Source organism: Musa acuminata, chromosome BXJ1-5 (genome assembly GCF_036884655.1).
Source record: "Musa acuminata AAA Group cultivar baxijiao chromosome BXJ1-5, Cavendish_Baxijiao_AAA, whole genome shotgun sequence".
NCBI classification, from domain to species: Eukaryota; Viridiplantae; Streptophyta; class Magnoliopsida; order Zingiberales; family Musaceae; genus Musa; species Musa acuminata.
Genome location: NC_088331.1, coordinates 37,415,001 through 37,434,081, shown reverse-complemented (window position 1 = coordinate 37,434,081; position 19,081 = coordinate 37,415,001). Strand labels below are relative to the sequence as shown.

The following is a 19,081-nucleotide window of genomic DNA, read 5'->3' as shown; positions in this document are numbered from 1 at the left end:
ATGTTGTGATGAAAATCTCGCTTTATGTTGCAAAAACTTGTATATCTTTTAAAATAGCTAGAGCTACTTCTCCTTTTTGTTGATGACATAGGGGGAGAAGTATATTGATGACTTCATGCATTGAATTAAATATTTTATATTTGCATGATAGTTTAAATGTTTTTCATAACATGTGATGAATGTTACTTGGATTTGGGATAATCCAAGTGTTCTATCAATGGCATATTGATAGGGGGAGTTTAGTTAAACTCCGGGGAGTTAAGGTTAACTCCGTTAGTCATCAATTAGTTGTCATCATCAAAAAGGGGGAGATTGTTGAATCTCGGATTTTGATGATGAAACTAATTGATTGTGTTTAAATGTTTGACTACATTTTGAGTGATACAGGTCTACTCGATCAGGATTAGACAATTAACGCAGGAGGAATTGACGTTGCGTCGGAGGAGATCACGTCAGGATATTGGATGGCAGAAGGCTTCGGGCGTCGGGCATCGGGCCAAGGAGAGTGAAATTGCGCCAAGGATATCGGGGTTGCGGAGGTCAACCGCCGATTGGGCAACAAGCCGCAAGAGAGGACGATGCACCGAAGAATCGGATGAAGCGCCAACCAATGACGTGCCGGGCAACAGAATGTCAATTTGCGTTATAATAATTGTCTAGATCGGAGTAGAGTGTTTGCTTGTGTGTGCAGGATTAACTACGATAACCAGAAAACACAAAGCGAGAATACCGGAGTCAAGTTCGATGGACGTTTAAGAGTCCGAAGAATCGTCGGAGATGCTGCCAGAACCAACCGAGAAGAAATCGGGAACTTGTCGGAATTTTCGGAAGTTCGCCGAAGAGATCGTCGGAGGTTCACGGAGATCACCGAGAAGGCTCGGCTACTCATTAAAGTCATCACAAGTTCGGGAGCTTGCTAGAAGCCCGTCAGCAGAAAGTTCGTCGGAAAGCTCGCCAGAACAAGACTCGACGTTCGCGGTTGAAAATTTGCTTAGGATGTGTTTTGGTTATGTAGTCCACTTGTAATTAGGATTAGGATTAAGAGATAATCCTATATCCTGGTTAGAGGCCAACTGGGCCCAAAGTCAGAGTTGGTTTAGGCTAAAAATTAAGCTAAACCAGCGAACTAGAGAGCCAAGATTGAAGCCCAACTAGTGGCTGAAAACACTGTAGTCGGGCTGAAAACACTGTAGGCGGTGGCACCGCCTAGCTGGGCGGTGGCACCGCCCAACACCCGAGAGCTGGGCGGTGACACCTCCTGGCTGGGCGGTGGCACCGCCCAGCACCCGAGCCCTGGGCGGTGGCACCGCTTGGCTGGGCGGTGGCACCTCCAACAGCGGGAACCCAAAGAGAATTCAAATTTTGAAGCCCAAATTTGAATCCTCTTGAGGCCTATAAATACCCCTCAAATCTCAGCTGAGAGAACAACTTTTTGAGCAGCAAGTGTTTGAGAGAAAAGCCTTAGAAAAGTGTTAGCTTGTCTTGTTTTCAATTTGCTAGTGTTCACCTCCTTCTTTCTTGTTGAAAATCTGTAAGAGAGTGAACCGCTTGTAAAAGTTGTAAGAGGGGTATTCACCCTTCACTTTCAAGAGATTTGCTAGTGGAAGGTGGAAGCCTCATCGAAGAGGGGCCTCGCAAGTGGATGTAGGTCACTTGACCGAACCACTTTAAAAACGGCGTAATCTCTGGTTTGCATTTCTTATTGTCATTTACATTACTGCAAATCTTCTTACTTGCTTTGTTTCATCATTACCTTTGCTGCGCAACTTTAAGAATACGCTTTCAAGTTAAGCTTTTCAAGTTCCGTTCTTATCGTACGAAAAATTTGTCGAAATCAACGTTTTAATCCGCTGCACTAATTCACCCCCCCCTCTTAGTGCCACTCCGATCCTAACATAATAATCATAAACTTCCGTGGATTAGTGTAAAGGACAACTCTCTGGATTTGGGGTGTGAAGGGGATGGTGGGCTAGAAACCATAGAGGGAAAAAGAAGACTGCAGGAATAAACTCACAATTTAGGAAGAACAAACAACTCTAGGTTAGCCGGTGTATGAATAACATAAATGTTCTGTTCATGTTTTTTGATTCAAAACTCCCTGTTTGCTTCTAAACAAAAGACCATGTTATATATGACAAAACCTGCATAATCATATTCAAAAGGAGATAACCAACACATATGGTTTGTGTTTCTGATTACTGTTCATGCTAGAGTACCAGTATGGGTAAAGTAGTTCCTTATTTTATTTATTCTTTCCTTTGACTTCAAGAAATACTAAATGAACATAGACATAATAAAAATTTTAGAAAACATCAGCAACTTTACCATCCTATCCAAGTTAAAATAGAATAGAAACTTATCTAATTGTTCATCCCAAATGGCTAACAAAAATAGTCCAAAATCCCTAAAAAATGAAAGAGACTCAATTTAATTTAAACTCCATATCAAGGTAGGCGGTACGTACTGGTCCGATGGCATACTGGTACGTGGATCGCCCGCTACCGGGTGGAACGAAAAATAATATAAATAGTTTATATATATAATATATATTATATATATATATATATATATATATATATATATATATATATATATATATATATATATATATATATATATATATATATATATATATATATATATATATTTTAGAAAAAGGCGACGTTCGGTGACGTCGTCGACGGGGAAGGAAAAGGCGACGTCGTCGAGGCGATGCGACGTCACCTTTTAAATAAAAATAAATAAATAAATAAATAAATATAAATAATCTTATATATATATATATTAATTTATATATATATATAAACGAGGTGACGTCGCTGAAGCGACGTCGCCCCGCTTGGGAGAAGAGAGAGGCGATGTCGCTGAGTTATATATATATATATATATATATATATATATATATATATATATATATATATATATATATATATATATACCGAGCGGTATACCGCTCGGTATATCGCTTGGTATATCGTTTCGTACCGTACCGAGCAAACATCGAAACGTCGGTACGGTACAGTATTGCGAACCTTGCTCCATATCATAAGAAAAAGGGAAGAGTTAAAAATATCCTTGTAGGATTCTGCCAATCAATTTGATAACTAAAATCCTCTTATATATATAGGCTCAACCTAATACAGAAAATGGTAGCTAATGCTCTGAAATGATGGTTGGTGCAGTTAAATTATCATGGCAATCTTGCATCATTTACAAATGATCAAGTAGACGTACAATGGGATCTTGAATTGAAGGTTGTGGAGAGTCCTGTGTACCTATGTTCAACCTCAACTTACACTGAGTATGTGCCATTCTCATCCACAACAAAAAGGATCCTAGAGTTCGTTCCTTTGCCATGAGAGATCATCTCCAGGTAGAAAGCTAAAAGTAATTGTAATTTCATAAATATCGCTAAGATCATTGGCCCTAGTCCCAAGTAAACAACTAGCTTTTTGAAGTTTAGTAAGAATCCAAAAGAGGCTGTACCCATATTCTGCATTCATATAAGCAGTGCTTAAGCTTCAAACCAACAAACTTGGTTATATAGCTATAGAAAATGATTTTTGCTAGGCAATCAGCTCAGCAATATCTTTGATGCTTCACCTGTTTTGTCTCATGGCCACAAACATCTTTAATCAATCTTATGTAGAAACAATGCTTATTGTATTTTATTTATGCTTGCAAGTGGCAACAATAAAGCCAAACATCTGCTATATTTTCAGGAAAGTTGACTTTATAGAGGATCCTCTTCTCTCATGCAATACAGAGACAAAAGAAGGTCAAACTGAATGTCTGGTATGTTCACTTCCTCACGTATATTTACACTGGATATGGTATTCTGATTGTTCTTATTTGAATGCTGGTTATGGATGTGTATTTTTTTTTTACCTGATTTAGTGATATGCAACAAATATAGAATTTCTTTTTTAAAATATCTTTACTCAAGATGTACATATGGATTTATCTCTACTGTGATTTCTTACTCTTGATTCTCAGAAGTTATTGTTTTTAGCATTGTTTGATGTATCACCTGAAATAATACAAAACGGGTGATACGTACTGGTGTGCCAGCTTATCAGTATCCGGATGAGCGTCATTTCAGGGGTATGTAGGAAACATTCCAGAATATGGTCAGTACAGATGATGCATTCATGCTGTATCAGGTGATATAGGTCGGTACTGGTCGGAATTTGAACCCAAATTGGGTCAAGTTTGAATTGATCGTTGGGGCCTCTTCTGGGCTTTAAATCCCCGCCCTCCCCTCTTTATCACTCACCATCACTCAGTCTCTCATTTTTACTCTCTTTCTCACACTCACTAGTGGTTAAAGTTCCTATTCAGTATCAAACTATTGATTTGGATAGAAGATAAATTCCTATTCATTTATGCCTTAGACACTCTATTCTTATTTAAATACAATAAAATTGCCATTAAATTGTAGAAAAAAACTTAGAAAAGGATTTTTTTTGAATTTCAGATCATTTTTTGGTCTTTTTTCTGAAAACCGGTATGTACCAACATATTGACATATGGTAGCGGGTACTGACCAGAACGTACTGGTCCATTCATGAATCGCTATCACCGGCCGGCACGATATAGTGGTCCATGGTATCCGGTGCATACAAATTGTTCTCATGCTTCATTTCTTGAGTTATAAAAGGAAGTAGTATGGATATCTTGTTTAATGAGATATTTTCATGGCTTATGTTTATTAAGTGATGTATTGTGTGCTGTGTTGCTTTATAACAAAATTTTAATGTTGTGGTATCATTAGAAGAAGGATTCTGATGGGCATTGCTATACATATGTTAACATGGTCTTTAAAGTGTTAATGTGGTATGTATTTAGACTTTGACTTTGTGAAGTTGGCATCTGAATTTGTAATAGGTTTGCCTGAGAAACCTATATTATTAATCTAGCTCAAGGATTCATGTGTTGTCAGTCAGTCATGAGTGTTGGCATAGGGTTGCCATCATACTTTACTATGTCATATATTACATGCCTGGTTAACTGTTGACTGTTGAGGTACATGGTAATCCATGGTGTTTGATACTTAGGGAAGGCTTATTATGCAATAAGCCCTTGAACCATGCTGGTATCTTTCCAAAGTTGTCCCAACCAGCATCAGCTTAGGCATGTTAGTAGAATGCTCAGCTGTTCTTTAGTGGAGTCTTCTATATAATTATTAGAATGCTTCATACAAGATGTAGCTACAAATTTATAGAGAATAAGGAAAAAAAATTAAGGTTCTTACCAGTGATTTAAAAAGCGCTAGGCGTCAAAGGCGCCAAGGTCCAAAAACGCTCGAGGCGCTAGGCGCTCGCCCAGGCGCTCACCCGAGCGAAACGAGACGCTAAAATATAAAAATATATAATATAATTAATAAATATAATTATTTAAAATTTTAAATAAAAATATGCTATTAAATTAAGAAAATATATTAACAATATTAAAAATTAATCATTTCAAATAAACTTAATATTAACAGTATACTGTATACTGAGCCTGCTGACTGAGAAACGAGGAAGCAGCGGCGAGCGACGACAGTGGCAGCGGCGAGCAGCGGTAGCGGGAGCAGGAGCGGCGAGCGGCGACAGAGGTAGCGTTTGCGAGCAGCGACAGCGGCGAGCAGCAGGAGGCGCGAGCGGCGACAGAGGCAGCGTTTGCGAGCAGCGACAACGGCAGCGTTTGCCAACAGCGACAGCGGCGAGCAGCGAGATCGGGATCGGGAGTGGCAGCGGCAGCGGGTTAGGGTTGGGTAAGGGTTATATCGGTTTAGTTGGTTCGATTGAACCAACTAACCAACCGAACCAGGACCGAACCAGACCTAAAATCCTGGTTCGGTCGCCTTGGTTTACCCAGGCGCTCGCCCGAAGTGCCCAACGCCTGGGCTCGGGCGAGCGCCCAGGCGGCGCCTGGGCTCGGGCGAGCGCCCAGGCGGCGCCTGGGAGATTAGCGAGGCGCTCGGGCCTCGCCTCGCCTTGCCCGAGCGCCTAGGCGAGCGCCCGAGCGCCTTTTTCAATCACTGGTTCTTACCCTACGTAGGACACACAATGAGAAGCAACAATCTCTACAACTCAAAATATTAAAAAGAGCATCTAGGAACTAATAGAGTGACTTTTTAGTTTCAAACTCCATTGATCAATCTCAAGGTCTCCGAAGCAAGGAATGAAACTTGAGTTTGACTTTGGTTTCTATTTCTATGATTGAACAGTCTTGGATTTAATGTTTTGGCTTCTTAAGTGCATTAAAATTTTTAATAAAAACATAGGTTAAAATAAAATGAAAAATAAGCAAAACATGAAAAGGTCGATAATTTATTGTGTTATAAAAGGGTGAACTAGAGCATGAGTCTCCTGCATTGCAGGGTCTAGGGAGGGTCAATGTATGTGCCCTTACCTCTATAAGTTGATTTGATGAAGAACACTAGTCTTCTAAATCACAAGCCATTAACATTATCATTGTACTACCTACTACCTAGGCTACTCTCAATCCTAGATAGTAGATATATCTTCTGACATCATTCATGATTCATAATTTCAAATAGTTGTAATGTGAGGCAAGGAAATTATTTCTTTAGGCAAGGGCAATTGAGGAACTTGTAAGCTTAAGAAACTAAAAGAGTATTAGTGTTATGTGTTCATTTTCATTTAGATTATGTTAAAAAAAAAAGGGTGGCACAATTAACAAGGTTCCTCCCAAGGTGGGATTTTGAAAGGGTCAATATGCATAATCTTATTTGTACAAGTAGAGAGATTGATCTTAAGTTTTGAACCTTAGTCATGCTGGTTGCAAAGGAGCAACTTTACTATGATACACAAGGCTTGCCCTCTTACCCAGCTCATGTATTAATAATTAATAATAAGGGAGCCCCATGTTAGCCTGGACTTAGAGATTCTTTTTGTCTTCTTTCTTCTATTCTTTTGGGAGGTTGGATGGGTGGGTAGGGGGGTTGAGAGCAATGGGCATGATCAACTCAAGTCCACACACTTGATGTCCTTTTGTTGGGAGTCTAAGGACAGTTAAAAAAAAACACATTTATCTTGTTATTAATGGGATCTTGGATTCTTGCAGAAGGTAGCCAAAAAAAAATTATTACAAGCTAAAGGAATTTTGAAGAAGATCATTGATTTTAATTGGATTTGAAGACAGAAGCTGGGCTGGGAAAGGTTGATTTGTGTGGCTTTCTTGAGGAAAATGTGTGTGTCTCCCTCATTTGTGCACCCTCTCACAAAGGTTTTACATCAGTTTTACATTGAAGGTGCCAAAACATTATTGTTTCAATAGATCTTGCTGAAACTAGATGTTTCTGATATTTGGCCTCGGTTCAGCACGGATGCAGCTGGAACTTAAAATTATGCTCTAGTGCATGAACTTCACAATCTATGAATTCAGCAGCATCATGGATGGTAAATTTGGAGCTCAAATAGTCTCTAATAAAGGTTCTATAGATGGTATAACGGTTAACTTATTTTTTAAAGTGGGTACTTGTTTGTTTTTGATACAATGATAAGGTTGCTCCCTTGCGACCTTGGAGATCCCTCCCCAGACCTTGTATTGGCGGGAGCCTCGTGCACTAGGATGCTTGCTTTTGTCAAACTTCATATTGCTTTATGAATTAGGGTCCAAATTTGTTATGGTACTGTTTGTTGGTTTGTATCCTCAAGATTATGATGCTTGCTGTTTTTTAATTTGTAATTCGCTAATAATGTACTAGTCCTGTTTGTAGTAAAGCTTATCAAACTAATAGTCTTCAATTTTTCTTTCTTAATAGATAACTTTGGCAAGTCAATTCTGTTTGTATCTGCAAAGGAATTTGCTGCCTGAAATGTTTCTTCTTTTTTATTTGTATTATGCCATTTTGGCTTATGATACTAACCTTATTTCTTCTGTCAACTCTTAGGATGGGAAATCTGTCAGCTGTTGGCAGCTTCTTATGTTCAAATTTGTTAACATGATGATGGATATTGGTGTGACCAGGCAACTTGATTTTCAAGATTTAGTTCCATTGCCTTGTGAGCTTAAGCCTTCTTTATGTCATACTGCATTATTGGATTGCTGGAAAGCTGAGATGAATAAGCATTACTCCGATCCGTCGCTGTTTAGAGCTATGTACCATGCATATGGTTGGCCTTATTTGCGTCTAGGTTTGCTAAAGGTTTTGATTCCTTTTTCATCGAAACAATATAAATATTTAATTTTTGAGTACTTACGAGTTACAACATCTTTGCTTTTCTATGCTCTTTCATATTTGCTAAACATAAGACTTCTTTAGTTTTGGCTTAGAACTAGGTTTTTGAAGTTTTGTTTTTTTTAAAAATTTGACTAAATAATATTCCTCACTCGGTAAAAATGTGAGATGGTTTTAACTTCTGAAGGTTTTAGCATGTCTTATATTTGCATGGTCGCATTGTCACGAACGGTCGTTGCGCACCCGCAACAACTCCGTTCAACGAACCGTTCGTCGCTCACACCTGCATGTACAGCTGCTTGACAACATGTTTTCTCTTGGTTTTGGGTCATTTTTCTTGTAAATATGTAAGTTCGAACAAGCTGCAGCGTTACAAAGTGACCGCTCACCGAACCGAGCAAAACAACCCCAAAACAGCTCCGTTTTCGCGTGCTGCGGGAGGGTTGCGGAGAACTGCCTCCGCTCACCAAAATGTCAGCCATCTCAGACCCCTAGAACCCCCCGGGTGGCACAGGGCTGGATGGGGCTTCGGTTATATACCGGGCGTTGAACTCTCTTTCGCAAGTTCGCACGTGACCTTTACGGGAACTTGTCTTCGCGCCCGGGACCAGGTGAGCGGCTGTTTGTGGGCTTGCAGCTGTTCGTTCATCCTTAAAAGCCTTGTTTTTCTCCCTCTCCCTCTTTTCTCTTGTGCACACAAGGTGTTCGTCGAATTGCTTGAAAAGCTTCCCTTTTCGCGAGACTTCGGGACTTGTCCGTTGTTCGTTCTTTCGAACTAACCAACTTTCTCTTTTACAGGTCCTTCGGGACCTGCGAGAGGTTACAAAGTGGGCTGATCCTTGCGAAGCAAGATCGCAAGGGCGAAGCGCGACTTAGCCAACGCAAGCTAAGTTCGCGTCTTTGCCACAAGGGTAACTCGCGACTTAGGCAACGCAAGCTAAGTTCACGTCTTTGGCCGCAAGGGTGCCTCACGCCTTAGGCAATTCCAGCTAAGGTCGTGACATTGTGGTATCAGAGCGGGCAAGCACTTCGAGCGAACAGCGAATGAACTTCGCAACTTCGCCATGGCAAAGCATCGTGGCAAATCAAGTAAGACGGGGCAAGCCGGACCCTTGCCCCAGGCAGCCGTAGGTGGGCTGCATGTGCACACTTGCTCTCATGCTGTTGGAGCCGCTCAAGAGGAGCGCGACAGCGAACAAGATGAGCGAGAAGTTGGCTACTCTCCGCGAGCGGAGGAAGCGCAATCTGGTGCGCTAACTGGGAAAAAGAGTCACAAGGAGAGACTCACAACGGCGGAAACCCGCCTGGATGTTCTGGAGGCGAGCATGGAGGAACTCTACCATGGCCAACAAAGGCTTGTTGGGGTAGAGAGCTCGCAAGAGGAAGCGGAGTCCAGGATCGACAAGGTCGAGGCCCTAGTCGACCGACTGTCTGACGACACCAAAGACTCCGTGCAACACTTACAGGATGTTGTGGTGGAACTCACTGCTAAGGTGGCCATGCTCACAAGAACACTAAATGCGGGAGGAAGCAACACCCGCGTTGCACCGCCACAAAATTTGAGGGCACCTGAGCCTCATGGATATGGAGGGGCCAGAGATGCCAAAGAGCTCGAGAACTTTCTGTTCGACATGGAGCAATACTTCCGAGCTACGAGGCCCGATTCTGAAGATACCAAAGTTTCTATAGCAACAATGTATCTGAACGGAGATGCGAAACTTTGGTGGCGAACTCGTTGGGAGGAGATCCAACAAGGTCGGTGTCGAGTCGACACATGGGAGGACTTGAAGCGGGAGTTGAGAACTCAGTTCCTACCGGAGAACACAGAGTTCGTCGCAAGAAGGAGGTTGAGACAACTCCGCCAAATTACCACCATCCGAGACTATGTGAAACAATTTTCTGCACTAATGCTGGACATACAGGACATGTCCGAGAAGGACAAGTTGTTCAGCTTCCTTGATGGTTTGAAACCATGGGCTCAACAGGAGCTAAATCGAAGGAATGTTACCGATGTGGTCGGGGCAATAGCTGCTGCAGAAAGTCTCACCGACTTTGTTTCCTCTGAAGACCCAGCAAGAAGGAAACAATCTTCAGGCAATCGCCCTCCAAAACATTCTCGAGGGAAGGAGCTCGGGGGCGAACAAAAGAAGAAGAGCTCCCACAAAGGGCCAAACCCGAAAGGCAAGGCCTCAAAACCTGGAGGATGCTTCTTGTGCGGAGGACCGCACATGGTAAGGGAGTGCCCACAAAAACAGGCACTCAATGCTTTGACAGCTTCCATCCACCCCCCCCATCAGACCCCTAGAACCCCCCGGGTGGCACAGGGCTGGATGGGGCTTCGGTTATATACCGGGCGTTGAACTCTCTTTCGCAAGTTCGCACGTGACCTTTACGGGAACTTGTCTTCGCGCCCGGGACCAGGTGAGCGGCTGTTTGTGGGCTTGCAGCTGTTCGTTCATCCTTGAAAGCCTTGTTTTTCTCCCTCTCCCTCTTTTCTCTTGTGCACACAAGGTGTTCGTCGAATTGCTTGAAAAGCTTCTCTTTTCGCGAGACTTCGGGACTTGTCCGTTGCTCGTTCTTTCGAACTAACCAACTTTCTCTTTTACAGGTCCTTCGGGACCTGCGAGAGGTTACAAAGTGGGCTGATCCTTGTGGAGCAAGATCGCAAGGGCGAAGCGCGACTTAGGCAACGCAAGCTAAGTTCGCGTCTTTGCCACAAGGGTAACTCGCGACTTAGGCAACGCAAGCTAAGTTCGCGTCTTTGGCCGCAAGGGTGCCTCACGCCTTAGGCAATTCCAGCTAAGGTCGTGACAGCATGGGGAAGTATATCCTTCATCACTAGAGGGTTTTTGTGATTATCTTGAGCTTGTTCTTCCAGTATGGACTTATTTGATGCAAAAACAATGAGTTTTATCTCCAATATTATCCTCCATATTGTTTTTCTTAACATTAATATTCTTCCTTTTAGATAGCATAGAATGAGAAGGAAATACTCCCACCATGGGGGGCTTTTGCATGGGCTTTGCTATATGTCATGTATCCTTTTCAATCTGTTCTTGATAAACTATTTTGTAGCGATTCTTGTTACTTCAAGTTTTCGTTTAATGCTAATTTATAGGCATCTTATTGGATTATCAATCCTAAATTCTGCAGAAGGCATTCATAATGTCAATAGGATTGGTGTTACTTAGCTATTTTCGTGAAATTTTTTAACCCATTTTCTCATACTTCATCTAATTTTAAAGAGCATTGTAGGAGATTTAAATCATGGATTCAAGTATCTCAATGTACCAGACTATACTGGAGTGTTCCTATTTCTCATTTTATCTCACTATGTTGACACTTCAACTTTTTCTTTTAATTTTTTTCTAGTGATTTACTAAAGTATACTTTCATGATTTCATCCAAAGTGGCCCCATATAGGGTTGGTACACCATATTCAATTCCTTGGTTTGGCTCTAAGTTACACCTTATATGAGTAATTCACTGAAATGCAGATGAAAATCACATTCCTGCTCATAGATTTATAGTTTGTTCGGACAGGTAGGTACTGGGCTGTCACGCACTTAGCTGGTTTTGCCTAAGTTGTGTGGTAGCCTTGCGTGTCCGTCCGCAAAGATCAGCCTCCCCGAAACCTTCTATGGTCTCTTAGGACTCACAAAAGAGAAAACGAGTTAGAGAAAGCATCTCATTCGGGATCCACAAGCAATCATTTCAGTAAAAACTTCATAGCTAATGCAAATTACAAACATACTTCATAAGCTCTGAACGGTCACACAACAAAGAATCCAAAATGGTCCACTACAGACCAAAATTCCCACAAGTGCCCATGTGACACAACCTTTGTTTGCAAGCCTAAGATGGCCATCAAAGTCAAAGAAAATGGGGCTGCGAAGCCTACTATCAGCCCTTTACATGCTATACAAAGTATGAACAAAATCGAAAGACACAGATATATATGAGCATTACATCAAACATCCTTTTTATAGTTTTATTCGTGACAAGGCGGTACACACGAGTCTGAGAACTTATTCTGTCACAGACAGCCTGAAATGCTTATTTTGTTTTTTTTTCTTGTAAATGCCCCTATTGTCTAGATCTCTTGACTCATGAGGGTTCCTCTCTTCTGTCAGTTGCTTGACCACCAACATCACTGTTGGCTGAAATATTGTTAGCCTCAAGTGCAATTTTCTAATTACGTTACTTATTGCATAAGCTTTTCATAATGCTCTTTATGGTACATCTGTCCTTTATATAGTGTTAAATAACACTTGTCGATGACTGGTATTTGCTTTAGTTTTTCAGTGTGCTGCTTTTCACCTGTTTAAGAAGTCTTTTTTTCACATTCCATTAAATTTAAATCATCATTGTGTATCTTGAAAGCTGAAACACTCAATTCCAACTTTCATTGATTTTTTTATTTTCATATTATGCAGGCATTAAATGATGGTGTTGGCTTTATTGGTCCATTGCTCCTTAACAAACTTATTAGGTTTCTTCAGCAAGGTGAGGAACCATACAATGCATATGTGAAAATAGAAACAACATCCTGTTATTTCTAGTGTCGCTATGTTGTGACACACGTGTATGTATAGGTATACAAACCTAATATGTTCTCTTTGTTGATTGCAAGCTTAATTAAGCCCAGTGTCTTGCTCAAATATTTCTAAAAAAGGAAGATAAATGAAAAAGTTCATTGAAGTAGGAGTTTTTGCTATCAAGGATTTACTATCCAACATACTTGGGAGTAGTTGATGCAGGAAAGGAAATAAATCAACATTTTTGTGTTGATATTTGCATCTGAGTTGTCAAATCAAGGATTATCTTCTTAAATACTGCCAACTGATTGAAAAAAAAAAAGTAAAGTTAGATTTGTTTAATATTGTCAGAATTTGGTGGTGAACATTTCGATTTGTTGGTCAGGGTACATTGCACATACTATATAACGACCCAATAGGCCAATAGTGCTGATATTTATTAATGAAGAGTCAAAGACATTTAATAATGAACTCCTAATTGCATAAGATAGACTAAAATGTTGACGTAACCTTTCAACTTTCATATTCGGTTCAAGTCAATAAGATAGGATGAGGCATATGATTATATTGTATTGCTAACATTCTATTGAAAACCTTGTTAAATGGTCTAGGAGCAGATAAAATGGCATGAAGTCAAGGTAATTGATATTGAAGCAATGAATTAAAACATCAGGGTCCAACCAAAAAAGGGATTTGGACTAGGTATTTTATTTAGTGATATTCTTTTTTTTATTTTTTGTAGCTTTTGATAGTTTTTTGTTTTCTTTTTCTCCCACCTTCCTCTCTCTATCTCGTATTCTTTCTCTCAACATCGCTTCTCACCTTCTCCATCTCTTCCTCCTTGTCGCCTTTCGATTGCTTCGCCAACATTGCCTCATTGTGTTGCCACTGTGCTACATCACCACTTCCTCTTCTCCCTCTTGTCACGGCCTTAGCTAGAATTGCCTAAGGCGTGATGCACCCTTACGGCCAAGATGCGAACTTAGCTTACGTTGCCTAAGTCGCGAGGCACCCTTGTGGCAAAGGCGCGGACTTAGCTTGCGTTGCCTAAGCCGCGCTTCGCCCTTGCGATATTGCTCCGCAAAGATCAGCCCACTTGCAACCTCTCGCAGGTCCCGAAGGACCTGTAAAAGAGAAAGTTGATTAGTTCGAAAGAACGAGCGACAGACAAGTCCCGACGTCTCGCGAAAAGGGGAAGCTTTACAAGCAATTCAGCGAGCACCTTGCGTGCACAAGAGAAAAGAGGGAGAGGGGGAAAACAAGGACTTTAGACGGTTGAACGAACAGCTGCAAGTCCACAAACAGCTGCTCACCGGGTGCTAGGCGCGACAACAAGTTCCCGTCAAGGTAACGTACGAACTTGCGAAAGGTTGTTCAACGCCCGACACTATACCGAAGCCCCATCCAGCCCTGTGCCACCCGGGGGGTTTAAAGGGGCTGAGATGGCTGACGTTTTGGTGAGCGGAGGCAGGCTGCAGAAAACAGCCCGCGACACACGAAAACGGAGCTATTTTGGGCTGTTTTGGGGTTGTTTTGCACGGTTCGGTGAGCGGTCGCTTTGTAGCAGTGTAACTTGTTCGAACTTACATTTTTACAAACAAAATAACTCAAAACCAAGGCAAAACAGGCTGCCAAGTAGCTGTACATGTAGATGAGAGCGACGAACGGTTCGTTGAACAGAGTTGTTACGGGTGCGCGATGACCATTCGTGACATTCTCCCCCACTTAAACTGTCGACGCCCTCGTCGACGCTTATTTGTAGTTGTTGATGATTGCTTCTTCATGTCGTAGGGCGTCTTCGAGCTCCCAACTGGCTTCAGTTCGGGGAAGCTTTCGCCACTTCACCAAGTATTCTGTCTGCTCAGCTCCATTGGGTAGCTTTATCTTGCGGTCCGCCAGAATGGTTTCAACTCGCTTCTCGTAGGAGGCTGTGATGGGAGGTAGCCGATTTGGAACACTTCGGGAAGCATCTTGCGGATCCGAGTGGTAAGCTTTTAGGTTGCTGGCGTGAAGAACGTTGTGAATTTTGAACCACGTCGGCAGCTGCAACTTGTAAGAAACGTTGCCTACCCTGCTGATAATTGGGAAGGGCCCTTTATACTTGCGCATCAATCCTTTGTGGACTTTGTTCCTAAAGAATTGGAGTGATGCTGGTTGGAGCTTTACCAACACCAAATCGCTAACTTTGAACTCTTGTGGTCGCCTTCCCAAGTCTGCCCACTTCTTCATCCTTTTTGCCGCCTTCTCCAAGTAAGCCCGCGCAATATCTGCATTTCGGTGCCACTCCTTTACGAAGTGGTAGGTTGACAGACTGCTCCCAATATACCCAATTGCCATGGTGTGCGGAGTCGACGGTTGTTGTCCTGTAATGATCTCGAATGGGCTCTTGTTGGATGCAGAGCTTCGCTGCAAGTTGTAGGAGAATTGGGCAATGTCCAACAGCTTCACCCAATCTCGTTGGTTGGCACTCACGTAGTGCCGAAGATATTGCTCCAGGAGCGAGTTTATCCTTTCAGTCTGGGAGTGGAGGCTTGTGGAGAAGTATAACTTTGACCCGAACAATTTGAATAGCTCGGTCCAGAATTGTCCCAGGAACCGAGCGTCTTGATCACTAATGATATTGTGCGGGACTCTCCAATACTTCACCACATCCTTCATCATCAACTTGGCCGCCTCTTCTGCTGAACAGTGTAGGGGAGCAACAATGAAAGTTGCATACTTTGAAAACCGATCGACCGCCACGAGTATCGATCCAAGTCTCCCTACAAGTGGCAAGCTTGATATGAAATCCAAGGAAATGCTCTCCCACAGCTCCAAAAGTCCTATCGGCTTCCGCTGCTCCACCTTGTCTTATTGGCAAGTAAGACATGTTCGAACATATTCCTCCACATCAGTCCCCATCTTCGGCCAGTAGAAGGCCCTCTCCACGAGAGCCAACGTTCTGTGAATGCCTGGGTGTCCAGCCCAAAGGGAATCGTGACACTCTCTTAAGAGTTCACGCCTCAAATTGTCCACTCGGGGAACATAAACCCTATTCCCTTTTGTGTAAACGAGTCCCTCCTTGTCACGGACTTAGCTGGTTTTGCCTAAGTCGTGCGGCACCCTTGCGTGTCCGTCCGCAAAGGTCAGCCTCCCCGAAGCCTCTCATGTCCCTTAGGACCCACAAAAGAGAGAACGAGTTAGAGAAAACGCCTCATTCGGGATCCACAAGCAAACATTTCCGAAAACACTTCATAGACAATGCAAATTACAAACAAACTTTACAAGCTCTGAACAGTTGCACAACAAAGGGTAAAATGGTCCACTACAGATCGATAATCTCTCACAAGTGTCCACATGACACAACCTTTATTTATAAGCCTAAAACGACCACCAAACCCAACTAAAGTGGGACTATTAAGCCTTCGACTGTCCCTCTACATGCTAGGCAAAGTATGAACATACCAAAAGACACAGACATACATAAGCATTACATCAAACATCCTGTTTAGAAGTTTGTCCGTGACATTCTCCCCCACTTATTCCTTCGACGTCCTCGTCGAAGCCTTTGCCGACACTGTAACTCCTTGCCTTTGCTGAGTCTTCAATCTTCTGCTCCAGTTGCAATGCGCCTCTTGGCTCCCAATTGCTCTCCGCTGCTGTTTTTGAGTAGTCGAACCTTTTATCCGCCATGCTGCTTCAACTCACCAATGACTCTGACTCTGGTGTGGGGTTGGCTGAGTTGTATTGATCCATGTTGATTCCTGCGGATCCTCTAGATGAAGGAAAAGACCATCCTTACTATGCGCCAGTCTTTCAAATGCCTTATGCTGCTTGAACTGGGTGGATGCTTATTGGAGCTTTAACGAGCATCGCCTCGCAAATTTTCAAAGTTTTTGGTCCTTCCTCCACAAAATTTGTTCATCGACTCTTCTTTCACTTAGTTGTCACTTCCAAGTAGATTCGCATCACTTCCGCTTTCGATTGACATTCTGTAGATAAGAGAATTAGGGTACTCGGTTTCGCCCATTCTTTTAAGGGTTGAGAAGACAAAGGTTACTTGACTTCGCCTGCCTCCTCGAGGTTGTTCTCCATGCATCGAGCTGGTTACTGGCCTTCGCCTGCTCTTTGCTCACACTTCTGAAGCACTTGAAGTGTTTGCACTTCTTGCGTTGAGTTAGTTACTGTGATTCACCTTCTCAATGCGACGTCGCCCCGCCTAGGGAGAAGAGAGGTGATGTTGCCGAAAAACTTTTTTTTTGTACTTTATATATATATATATATATATACATATATATATATATATACATATACATACATATATACATATATATATATACCGAACGGTATACCGCTCGGTATACTACTCCATACCATACTGAACAAATCTCGAAACTCCGGTACGGTAGTATTTTGTTATATTTCAATCCTTGGATCAAAGACTAGTCATTTATTAGTGATATCAGATATTCAAAGAATCTAAATCCTAGCCACCTGCTTTTTGTCATATTTTCTTGTATGTATAATATTTTTTGTCCACTATTTAATTTTTGAAATTTTATAAACTTTACTTTTTGATGGTGTAGTGATCTTTCTAATTTGGTACAAGTTGGTGCTATAACTAATGCTGTATATTTTTCTTCTTGTTCTTCAAAGCACTTTCTTGGCTGATCTTTATTGCACTTTGGGAACTGAAAATTTCTAATGATTATTTCTCCATTTTTTCAGGTTCTGGTAGTATGGATGGATATATTCTCGCAGTATCCTTGGGTTTTACGTCCATCATAAAGTATGTATAGATACAAACAGCTTTAAGTATTTACAAATTTTGTTATTTGCTGATTTGTTTATACTTAAATTCATGGAAAACCTTTAATTTTTTCTTGCGGAAACACATGTAGGGAACTTTAGGTAATGTTACTGTTTGCTTACCTAGTACTAGTCCTTGATATCACATGTTCTCCACATTATACTAGCCACTACCTTCACAATCAATCATGTGTGTTTATGCAACATGTCATCCTAATACTTGTTGGATAAGCCTGTCATATAATAAATGTTTTATTGTTGTACTTTTATTTGCTGGTATCCATGACGTCTTCTAAAAATTAATTCCTATGACATCAAATTGCCGTGCATTTAATGTGTCAGGACAGTAGATCTTGAATTAGTTTTTTCTTGTACGTTCTAAGAAATTCTTGACATCAGGGCTCATATTATTCTTCTCTTTTTTTCATGGTTTTATATTAAAGTAGTTCTTCTGGCCAGAACGTATTTGAAAATTTTGTGTTCTGAATGTACCTACATATTTTGGACATGATGTGTAAGATATCACTAAAAAAATGTGTCATAGATATCGAGGCTGGGAAAACAATTTTAACTAAATCCGATGAATTGTCAGAATTATTTGATTGTCTTGTTTCTACAGCAGTTGCTACTCATTATTTAGCTCAACTTTTACAATAAGGTGGGTAGATGAACTAGACAATGGGGAGACTGACAAGGCCAAGGGCAATTGAGAATTTGAGACAGTTGCATGCTGAGGCGGTGAAAGAGGGAGAAAGGGCTATGGGGAGAGATGGAGAGCGACACAATAAGAGGGGATAAGGATAATTGTGAGTCAGTTTAGCCTCAACCCTTTTTTTTCCTTCATCATTACCATTAAATAGACTGATATGCCTTTGAGAGCACGGAAGGATTGTTAGTATCGAGGACTGATATGCCTTTTTTTTCCTTCATCATTACCATTAAATAGACTGATGTGCTCCAAAGAACAAAATTTGTGCCAGTTCTCTTCATGTTGGCTACTTCAAGCAGGTCAACAAATTTCTGGCCTGTTAAACGAGACCTAAGCAGTTTTAAGCACTTGATATAATAAGTGAACCAGACCTTCCAGGGGTTTTGTTTCTGGTTTTCAGGCCTGGCCAACATAAATATGAACATTGATCTACAGGTCTCTCAGAAGTCAGAACCACCCAACACCAGCATGGATGAACCTTCTTTCGTAAATGGATCAGACAACATAATGGAAACAATCACAATTGTGTAAAGACTGACTTTCTGTTTGATACTCGTGTATAATCTGATGGACTAACAATTGAAGTCATGCTTGTTATTTAATTTTTAATGGTTAGTGAATATGGACAATTACTTTTCCCGTCCTCCAGTTCGGTTGCTTTTTGGCATTTATTGTTTTTGCTAGTCATTTTCTTAATACCTGGTCCATCAGTTCAGCTATGCATTTGTATGACATGCTTGTCACTGGATTGAAATTAATCTGATCTTAGATTCAACCTTTGGTTTTGTAGTATTCCATCTTGGAAAGTCAAACTGTTCCACCTTGAACTATAAAAAGAATGTTCTTGGCTAGCAA

General features: G+C 41.4%; 1 protein-coding gene across 9 annotated transcripts in view; it reads left to right on the top strand.

The window, feature by feature from the left end:
- The window catches only part of LOC135586092 (ABC transporter C family member 13-like), a 135,705-nt gene that overhangs the window by 71,990 nt on the left and 44,634 nt on the right, over positions 1-19,081 (top strand). For 6 of the 9 annotated variants that reach the window (XM_065183713.1, XM_065183712.1, XM_065183711.1 and 3 more), the window contains 4 exons: positions 3,723-3,795; positions 7,904-8,158; positions 12,628-12,697; positions 17,437-17,497. In XM_065183713.1, coding sequence (XP_065039785.1) covers positions 3,723-3,795; positions 7,904-8,158; positions 12,628-12,697; positions 17,437-17,497 — 459 coding nt within the window. Of the gene's footprint in view, positions 1-3,722; positions 3,796-7,903; positions 8,159-12,627; positions 12,698-17,436; positions 17,498-19,081 lie in introns of those variants that run through there. The other 3 variants (XM_065183714.1, XM_065183718.1, XM_065183719.1) reach the window with 3 other exon arrangements.